The sequence below is a fragment of the Cannabis sativa genome, chromosome X (genome assembly GCF_029168945.1).
Source record: "Cannabis sativa cultivar Pink pepper isolate KNU-18-1 chromosome X, ASM2916894v1, whole genome shotgun sequence".
Taxonomy (NCBI): domain Eukaryota; kingdom Viridiplantae; phylum Streptophyta; class Magnoliopsida; order Rosales; family Cannabaceae; genus Cannabis; species Cannabis sativa.
The window spans coordinates 77,573,562-77,584,553 of NC_083610.1; the positions used below are offsets into that span (position 1 = coordinate 77,573,562).

Sequence of the window (10,992 nt, forward strand, 5' to 3'; positions counted from 1 at the left end):
CTTCTTCTTTCTTCTCATCTACTTTATATTATTTTATAACAACATAGTAATTATGCTATATTTTAAAATATAAAGTGTGTTTGGATATGAAATAGTAATTACATATAAATTCCTAATACTGTATCTTACTTGGCAAAACAGATTGTAGTTACACAAGAAAATAATAATTTTTTAGTAGTTAATGTACGAAATTGAAAGTTTTTTTAGTAACTAGTTACATTGTATAATTACACTTAATTTTTATGGGAACATGAAAATTAGAGATTTTTATGGGAACATGAAAATTAAAGAATGTAATAAAAAGGGATATTGGCGGCTAAACCACCTGAACTTTACGATTTATAACGCTTAACCACAAAAATTAATTTTTTGGCGGCTAAACTATCTAAACCTGGTTCCGTTTTGCTCTGCACACCTCCGTCCAAAAATCACAGTTAAGTGCCACGGTGGACTGTCCACGTGTATACACTTGTACACATGGCAAGTTTTTAGTGGTCCACGTAATATTAATTTTAAAAAATAATTATAAATATTTTAAAAAAAATAAAAAATCAGAAAAAAAAATAAAATATTTTTTATTACTTTTTTTTTTTCTTTTTAGTCCAGCCGAGACCGATATCCGATGACCCCAGATGCTTGGGCTACAAGATCCTTCCCATCTTCCATTCCTTCCCCAAAAGAAAGAGATTAATCATGGAATTCAATGAGAGGCAGATGGAGAGCTTGATGGTAGCTGGGTTATGGTGTTGTCAATCTGATCCTTCTTTCAGGCCTTCTATCAAACAAGTGGTGAACATTCTCAATTTTGAAGCTCCGTTGCCTAATCTCCCACCCAAACTACCAAAACCAATGTATTTTGCTCATTCTTTAAACATGGATTCTACATCTTATACAACATCTACTGACACTACAACAACAAGAGATCAATTCCGGTGTACATCATCAAGTAGTTACACAGATTCATCTACATCCGCTGGTCTTTCTAGACCTACACATAAAAGTTCAATTGTAGCAAGCATCCCTCATTTTGTAATTGTAATATGTTATTTATTTATATATTTCATCTTTTCTGTATAGAATATCAAAAAGAAAAAAAAAATCCAGAAAATATCAAAACTCGGTGTAGCTTCACCAGTTTTCTCTAATATTGTTTTAATATTTTTCAAGACTAATTTGCTTCTCCTTGGAATTAGTTTTAGTTACTGTATGAAGAGGACTCGACACCTCTGTTCTCCAGTCCATTCCCGTACTGGTGTTTCAGCCAGAGGACTTCAAAGATGGTCTCGAATGCGCGGTTTGCCTCTCCGACCTCGCTCAGGGCGAAAAAGCTAGGCTTCTTCCCAAATGCAACCATGGCTTCCTCTTTATCGGAGATCGGTCTCGGCTGGACCCGAATTGATTTTGCAAGAAGAGGAAGAGATGAAGAAAGGAAGAAGAAGAAGGAGTGGGTGGGGTGTGCGTGTGGCTTCTGCGAGAGGAGTAAGAAAGGAGTAAATCAAAAGAAAAAAAAAAGAAGAAGAAAAAAACTAAAAAAAAAAAGCAGAAAAAAGAAAAAGAAAGAAAAAGTAAAAAAAAATATTTATTTTTTTTTTTCTGATTTTTTTTATTTTTTTAAATATTTACAATTATTTTTTAAAACTAATATTACATGGACCACTAAAAATTTGACACGTGTACAAGTGTGTACACGTGGACAGTCCACCGTGGCACTTAACTGTGATTTTTGGACGGAGGTGTGCAGAGCAAAACGGAATCCGGGTTTAAATAGTTTAGCCCCTAAAAATTCAGTTTTTGTGATTAAGTGTTACAAACCGTAAAGTTCAAGTGGTTTAGCCGCCAATATCTCATCTCCCACTTACTTTGAATTATACAATTATATTACGTGGTCAACAAATATATCAAATTGTATAATTAATTTTAATTACACTGTACTAAACATGTCCTAAAGTAAAATAATTAATACCCGAGCTTTCAGAAAAAATAATTAAGACCCCTAAAAATATTAGACACTGTAGATACTCGTTAACTTTTCTATTTTCTTTTTTAATTATATTTTGATTTTGAGAAAGGAAAATTCGAATTAAGACCTATGTTAATAACTATTTTTTTATATAAATTTTAAATTTCATTTTATTCTATTACTATTTTGTTCTTACTCGTGTGTTTTTATTGCAGAGAGAACAGTAACTTCAGAAGCAGCTGCCACGTGGACGTGGATAGCATCATCATCCCCCACTCGTGTGACATTTGCCAATACTCGTGTCTTATCAGATGAATCGCGTCAAAATATTCACCGAAATTGCGATTGCCTACCTACACGTGTAAATTAATCCAACGGTGAGGAAATACCCTATAATTATATATATAGCTTTAAAGAAAAAGAACCTAATATATATTATTTTGTTGTAGATAATTAATTAATTATTAATTTATTATACAAAATAATAATGGTAAACCCTAAGGTGTACTTGGACATGGAGGTGGGTGGTTCACCAGCTGGTCGGATCGTGATAGAGCTGTACGCGGACACGACGCCGCGCACGGCGGAGAACTTCCGAGCTCTTTGTACGGGGGAAAAGGGAATTGGAAAGAGCGGTAAAGCTTTACACTACAAAGGGTCAAGTTTCCACCGAGTGATCCCTGGGTTCATGTGCCAGGGAGGTGATTTCGTGGCAGGTAATGGGACCGGGGGAGAGTCCATCTATGGCTCAAAGTTTGCGGACGAGAACTTCGTGAAGAAGCACACTGGGCCTGGGATACTGTCTATGGCAAACTCTGGGGCTGGCACCAATGAGTCCCAGTTCTTTATATGTACGGCAGAAACACCATGGCTCGACGGGAAACACGTGGTGTTTGGTAAGGTTGTTGAAGGAATGAATGTGGTTAAAGCCATTGAGCTCGTTGGGTCTCCCACTGGCAACACCTCTAAACCCGTCATCGTCGCTGATTCAGGCCAACTTTCCTAGCTAGCTAGCTAGCTAGCACACCAATACACGAATATAATATGTTATGGTAGCAGTTTAATTAATGTTATATATGTGCTCTGGTTTATCTTATTACAAAGCTCACTAGTGGTTAAAATATATATTAATCTAATATGATTTATGTTTAGTTGAAGTTTTATTTCTTGTTTTAAAATAAATTTTAGAAAAGTTAGTTAAGTAAATCAATATATGAAAAATATTTACTTATTTAATTAGTACGTTTGTTTCATCAATTTCAGTATTTACTAAAGTTTTTTTTTAAGTCTTTTTTACTTTATCTTACACGTTCTAGTTATGTAGGATTACTTCTAATTTTTTTTTTTTTTTTTGAATAATTCAACATTTTTTTACCATCTTTTGTGAGTCTGAAAAGTCTAAAAAAAAGTCTTTTCTTATACTTCTAAATTTTAATATCAATGTATATATATACTAGAAAAAAAAAGTACTAGAAAAAAAGTAGTTAATTGCAAGGCACGTATACATAATTTTATATTATTTAATTTATAATTAAATTAAAATCATAGAAATTTAGAAAATAATTTTCTAAGAAAGTGAAAATAAATCACTTCAATAAATGATGAGTATTAGCATGATAAATATAGCAGTATTTACGAAAATAATAAAATATTTATTGTGTGGTAATTTCTGATTTTTATATATTTATACATAACGCAAAGAAAAAAAAATACTAAAGCAGATCTTTTCAAAAAAGAGAGATTTACTGGAAGGATTTCTAACTACTGAAATGGTGGCAGAAAGAGACTTTGGAGAATTCTGAGTGATATCTCATTAATTTAATATATCGATTAACTTTATATAAATTGACACTTTATTTTTAAAATCTAATCATTTCTATCGCTGCAACAAGAAATACTCTTATTAACTCTAATTCAAGATCTCTTTTATTTCTATTGATTTTTAATAGAAATTCTTCTCCTACTAAACTAAAAAAAGTGCTAATGTTTAGGCAATTTAGTGTCAACAATCAATGAAATAAACATCAAAGAATTAACAATACCTTACACACCTAAGATACTATTTCCATATTCTAGAAAACAAAATTAAAGTTGGGCTCTCTTTTGACACCAAACATAAGTTTCTAAATGCTAGCATAATTCTCATCACTATCATCATCTATACTTTAATCTCCTTCAACAATTGAATGCTTTGTCTCTATCCTTAACCACATAACTACAACAACATCAATTTCAGTTCTCTCCAAACTTGAAAGTCCATTGCCCTTGTCTTTGAATGAGCCTACGAATGTTGTCTAGATTTAGACAATCAAACTATGTCTACTATGCAGCCATATAAGGTTTGATTCCAAAAATAAATACGCTAATGAGTTGAACAAAAAGCTTTAAGAGAAAAAAATCAAATAAATTTGTTTGGAAAGAAAAAAGCAACTTTACCAAGTGAAAGATAAAATTTGAAAGGAGTTATGGAAATGTTGAGTCATGTAAATGCAGTAAAGATAATAGATTCCCAAATCTCCCTCTACTGCTTATGTAACCTGCACATAAGCTTATCAAAGTTAATCATTTTATCATTAGTAATTCTTGAAATGAGAAATTATAAGCAAAATGATCACGTTGTTGTTATTATTATTATTATTATTATTATTATTTTATTTTTTTTTTTAAAAAAAGCATTTCATTATGAAAAACAATCCAAATAAAAACTTTCACTTGATTTTACAAATAAATTGATGTGCGAACATTACAATGTAAAGAACACAAAAATTCACAATCAAACCCAAACAATAAATGTCTCCACACAAATACAAAAACAAATAAAGCAAAATCAAAATTACCCTGAAAAAGAAAAACACTCAAATAGATATTAAGTTACACTGTGAAGCTAAAATTATTGCTTGAAATACCAATTGTACTCACTGAGTTGCTTGACAATGATAACATTCAAGTGACATTCCACCATCTTGATCACCAGAGAGGAAATTGAACTGATTTCTCTTAGTTAACTTTGAATCGTCATTATATTTAACCAATTATTTTCAAATTAACTATTTAGAACTGTAAGATCATATGCAATATACATTACATATATAGTGTTAAGAAAATATTAAAGCATCAGATCAGATTTAAGAAAATAGTAAATAAAAATTATATTATGTAAATAAGATCTAAACAGTATGTGCAACCCACCTAGAATCGATTGTTTGATTGGGAATCGACTCATCTATCGATTAAATAAGATTGAAATCGACCCACCTATTTATTAATTAATATAAAATAAATTCAATTAAATAGGATTTGTACGCAAAAAAAATTCTCAATATAATTACTATTAACTATATCAATTATTCGGATTGATTAAAGGGTTTAATTTCAATTTGTTTGAAGCTAACATGAGAGTTAATCTCTCTTATTTTGAATATAACTTTTTTTTTTAAAAAAAAAAAGTCACCAAATATTAATGGGATTTGTTTTATTTTTATTTTATTATTTTATTATATATAAATAATAGTTTATTATTTTATTAAATATAAATAAAAATTACCCATGAATTTCTCATAAACTAAGAATTCAGTTATATAGACCAAATATTAATGAGATTTGTTTTATTTTTATTTAATTATTTTATTATATATAAATAATAGTTTATTATTTCATTAAATATAAATAAAAGTCACCCATGAATTTTTCATAAACTAAGAATTCAGTTATATAGGCACATTTTATATAGAATAGATATATATATATATATAAAAGAATCTGTAAAAAATCTTTTAAAGAGATGAGGTGGCCATGTCACGAGCTTTATGTATAAAGGTCGCACTTTGACTCGTGTAGAAGATAAAACTTATAAATGATCCTTTAATTTATATTACAAAATACTAATTTAAAAGTAATGGATTAACTCCTATATTAATTACTAATTTAAAAGTAATGGATTAACTCCTATATTAATAAGAAAATATTAGTAACAAAATCAGGATCATTCATCAATATAAAAGAACAATAATATTTCTATATAATTATATAATCACCAAATAGATAAATGTTAACTTAATAAAATACTAAAATAATATCTAGCATCTATCATTCCTCATTTCTAACTAGTACATACTTAATTTAAGTCATCCAGGTCATCTATTTCAGCTTAAATACAGTTTCATTAGAAGGTTAAAGAGTAGAATAAGACTAAACTAATAACGACTTTCTTACTCAATGGTACCGTACCATCCTCATCTACAAGCATCAAACTGAGTTCCTGAAATGAGAGAAAATAGGGGGTGAGCTTATAAAGCCCAGTAGGAAAACAACTAATATATATCAACAGACCCTTGGTTTGATAAAATTCTCGCATGGTTAGCTTTGTAAAAATAAAATATCTCATTACCAGTATCAAAATGTATAAATAAAGTAGAGAGACCACAAATAATCACAAATCAAACGTCAAATGCATATCACACCTTCCACTAGACCCCTAGCTCTCAATACCAATTATAGAAAACGACATCCAAAACCGGGTAGTCGCAGCTGATATCCACCATAATATCGGGGCTCAGATTTAATTCATTCCCTGTACAGATTCTAGGTCTTTCACCTACAGGTGAGTGCATACACCTGATCTACCTATGATGACACAAAGACTAGGTCGTGAAACAACAATATGCACCGAACATGATCAACATGACTCTCATTAGTATAACCAAAGCAGGCAATTAATAAGAATAACAAAAGAACATATTCTTTTTTATTTTCTAAAAATTCGACAGCATAACGGCTGTATATTTAATAAACTCAAAAATCATAACCTGCATAAATTTTTGTACACAAAAATATATTTGGCACTCAGTGCCCCAGAACAGTTTAGAAAAATATACAGATTAAGTTTTTAATTTTTTAAATAATTTGCAAATCATAAAAATTTAGAATATGCCTAATGTTATACAACACATATAAAAATTAAGTCCAATAATCAAGTTCAGTCCCTACCTCTCCCAAATTGTCCAAAAGACGATCTTAAGCTCTCAAGTCTCGAGCTCCAATTGTTTAGTCCAATCTTAGATATTACTCTCACCTATACCATCAAATGGTTAAATAATTATCATCATCGAATTCTACATTCAAAATCGATTCCAACGACGACCCAATGGAGGCTTGAAACAGGGATGTTACAAATGGTATCAGAGCCTTGACCCAACCGGAAGTGTGCTCGACGAGGACGTCGGACCCCGTAAGGAGGGGTGATTGTGACAGTCAGTAGTCCCGTGATCCGTAAGGGGAAATACCGGGTAAGCTGTGCAATTCCACATCGCCTGGGGAAGGTCAAGTGGGATGATTCTGACACTGTGTAGGTATGAGACTTCACAGTTGAAGAGAGCTTAAATGGATTGATTGGTACTACCTATGTCAACAAGGTGCATCTTGTTTTTCGGTAGCCCATCTCGAAAGAACTCCACAATTAAGCGAGCTTAACTTGGGAGTAATTTCAGGATGGGTGACCTCCTGGGAAGTTTTCCCAGGAAGCGTGCGAGTGAGGACAAAGCATGCTGGAAACACTCGTGTTGGTCTGTAGGGTCAGTCATCAATCCAGGAAGCAGCCAGAGTGGCGTACTCATGTATAAGAGCCATTCATTCTGTGGGTGTGAGGACCCAATAGAGGCTTGAAATGGGAACGTTACAGAATGTCTACGTTTCATGAATGGTTACAGGTGATAAGATCCCAAAGGAATAACTGTCATCCTAGAATCTTATAAATAGAGATAGAACCCAAGGAACAAATGACGACTGTTTTGGGAAAAGAGAGAGAATTATATCTATTATTCATTCTGTAAAACAATTAATGATATTTTGTATACAATTTATCAACTCAGAATAAGATAGACTCGTGGACTATAAAAAAATTAACTTTGAAACTACGTAAAAATCATCTTGTCATTTATTGCTATTATTATTTAATTATTACTTAATTAATTTCAGAGATTATAAAAAGACGTATTTAATAGTTAACAAAAATTTGCGTCAGCAATACACAATACGTAGAGAATTTTTTCATCTAAAAATTTTTATTTTCTATCTTAAAAACATGCTAGATCAATCTATGAACCGTATTGTTAAAATTGCGACTTATACAAGAAAGAAATACCCTTAAAAAACTTGACAATAAAATCTTAATATTAAAAAGAAAAAACTCCACATTTATATCTTTTGATGTCCCACCAAAAGAAACATCGTTAAAAAATAATGAAAAAAGTGAATTTGTATCGCATATTTAATAAATTTACGATAGTTTTCATATTATAAAATATAATCTACATAATTCTATGACGAAAAGTTAGAACTTATCTTTGAAATCTCCATTTGAAATTTTCTAGTTTGCAAACAAATCAAATCTAGGGCTGAGCATGGGTTGGATTGGCCGGGTTGAGGCTATTTTAATGACCCAACCCAATAACATCGGCCTAGAAATTTTCAACCCATTGACATCTTGAATTTTTTCTAACTCGACCCATTTTTTCCTTTTATGGGTTGGGTTGGGTTACAACCCTATGTCATATAAAAAAAAAAAATCAGATTTTCATAAAAGTTCAAACATTAACATAAGCATCCAAAGTTAAAGAAATTACAATCATCCAAAGTCTTAAAACATCAAAAGTCTTAAAACATTAAAATTACAATCATCCAAAGTCTTAAACAATTAAAATCATCCATAACAAACTTGAACAAAATAAAATAAGTTCTCATGTAGGCCTCAATCAACAATGTCAATACTCTTTGATTTTAGTGATGTAGCCTTGAGGTCAACTTTATTTTCTACAATAATAAAAAATAAAATCAATCAAATTATTATAAATATACAAACATAATAAAACAAAGGTCATATTCAATTTTTGTCAAGAAAATTACCTTGTTCAAGAAAATCATAAGCTTGAATTTCATCTAAATACTCCCTCATTTGAATCCCCTCATGATTTCCTTTCATCCAATTTTGAGTGCAAACTAATGCCTCTACCATTTTAGGGCTCAAAGAACTCCTAAAAGAGTCTTAAATGCGTCCACTAGTACTAAATGCAGATTCAGAGGCTACAGTTAACACAGGAATAGCAAGTATATCTTTAGCAATTAATGACATAATTTTATACCTACTAGAGTTATCCTTCCACCAAAGTAGAATGTTAAATGAGGGGTTCAATGGGTTGACAGGATCGTCAAGCAAATATTGCTCCACATCATTCATTTGGTCATCCATAACCATCTGTCGTTGCTGTAAGTAATTTGCCAATAGTCTACTCCTATTGGATTCTTTGAGATCACGAGTTGGTACTAGTGAATCACTTTTGCTAACCTACACATATAGCAAACAAGAAATTCCATCAGCAAACAAAATTAAATAAAAATCACTAAAAGTAAATAAAAAAACAACAACTAACCTTATCATCTTTATTCCTATTCATCGCATTATAGAAAGTGAACAAACGTTGAAGGACTTGTTCTACCTTAACAACGATCTTAGCAACAATTTCAACTTCGTAAATGGTCTCAAACAAATATTTCAAATACTTTAACTTGTACCTTGGATCAACCACAATAGCCAAAAATAAAAAAGGACTGATATTTTCAGCATTGTCCCAATATTTGTCATACTTCCTTCTCATATTGGCAGCCATAGTAGATAGCAAAGGGTCACTACTACCACACAAATCTCCCAAGTGAGTGTGTATCTCACATATCTCATGATAAAAGTTGTTAGAAGTTACATGTAATGAACCACTAAACTTTAAAGTAACTTCATAGAAAGTTTTAAGAAATTTGACAAATACCGTAGCACACTCCCAATCACTAGAAGAAGGTGGTCCAACCCTCTTTTTTCCATTTTCTTGTTCCATGAAGTAACTCACAAACTTCTCATAATCATCTTCATACCTTGCAAAAGCTTTTTCAAACTTTAAGGCAACATCTATCATCATGTAAGTCAAGTTCCATCTTGTAGGAACATCTACAATTAACCACCCCTTGTATAAAAAGAAAATAAATCAGCAAATAAAAATAATACTAAAATTACTCATAATAATAAAAAAAAAAAAATCAGCAACTAACCTTGTAATCAATTCTTTCTGTTTCCGCACAAGCTTTGAACTTTTACAACCTTGCAGGAGATGACCGGATATATCTTACACAGTTACGAATGGCAGCAATAGAGTCATGCATGTCTTTCAAGCCTTCATTCATAATTAAATTTATTATGTGAGCACCACACCTGAAATGCATGAACTCGCCTTCAAGAAGAGATCCATTCCATGCATTTACCCTCCTCTTCAAAATGGCAATAGCCACACCATTAGCTGATGTGTTATCAACAGTAACAAAAAAAACCCTTTATATTCCCCAACTGAGCAAACAAGCTTCCATCACCTTACCAATTGTCTCACCCTTATGATTAGGAATTTGACAAAAATTTATGATTCTTTTTTGCAAACTCCAATCACTGTCAATATAGTGTGCAGTGAGACACATGTAAGACATTTGAGTAGAGGATGTCCAACAATCTGTGGTTACATACTCTTTGTCCATCCTTAGTTAGCTCCATCTTTAGTTTCATTCTTTCCTCACAAAACATTTTGTGTATGTCCCTAGTAACCGTAAATCTACTAGGGAGTTGAAACTTAGGTTGCAACTCTTGAATAAGTTCCTTAAAGCCTTCACCATCTACAACACTAAAGGCTTGCTCATCCTTCACCACAAACTTAGCTAAAGCTTTCCGACATCTCTCATTGTTGAAAGTGACCGCCAACAAATTTGACCCACTACTACCATCACCACCACTTTGAAAGCTAAGTATTTTTTGTTTCTTATCCGAGACCTTATGTGGATACTTCTTACATTGGTTGTTCAAATGAGTCCACAAACTAGTTGTACCAACTCTCCTACTATCACAAGCATAATTTTTTCCACAATAGTTACAAGTGCATCTAGGGTCTTTTGGATTTCATTTGAGACTTTAGTGAAGTGATCCCAAACGGTAGAACTTCTAGAAGACT

The 10,992-nt window shown here is 31.7% G+C and overlaps 1 protein-coding gene across 1 annotated transcript; it reads left to right on the forward strand.

Annotated features, from left to right (window-relative positions):
* Positions 1-2,387: 2,387 nt before the first annotated feature.
* On the forward strand, positions 2,388-3,123 carry LOC115703015 (peptidyl-prolyl cis-trans isomerase-like). Its single transcript, XM_030630490.2, has one exon. It carries the CDS (start codon positions 2,448-2,450, stop codon positions 2,964-2,966), a length of 519 nt encoding a protein of 172 aa, XP_030486350.1. The 5' UTR covers positions 2,388-2,447; the 3' UTR covers positions 2,967-3,123.
* The last annotated feature ends 7,869 nt before the right edge of the window (positions 3,124-10,992 follow it).

Bases quoted from the DNA above. Each gene is read 5' to 3' on its own strand.
- LOC115703015 (XM_030630490.2), top strand. From the start codon at position 2,448: ATGGTAAACCCTAAGGTGTACTTGGACATGGAGGTGGGTGGTTCACCA.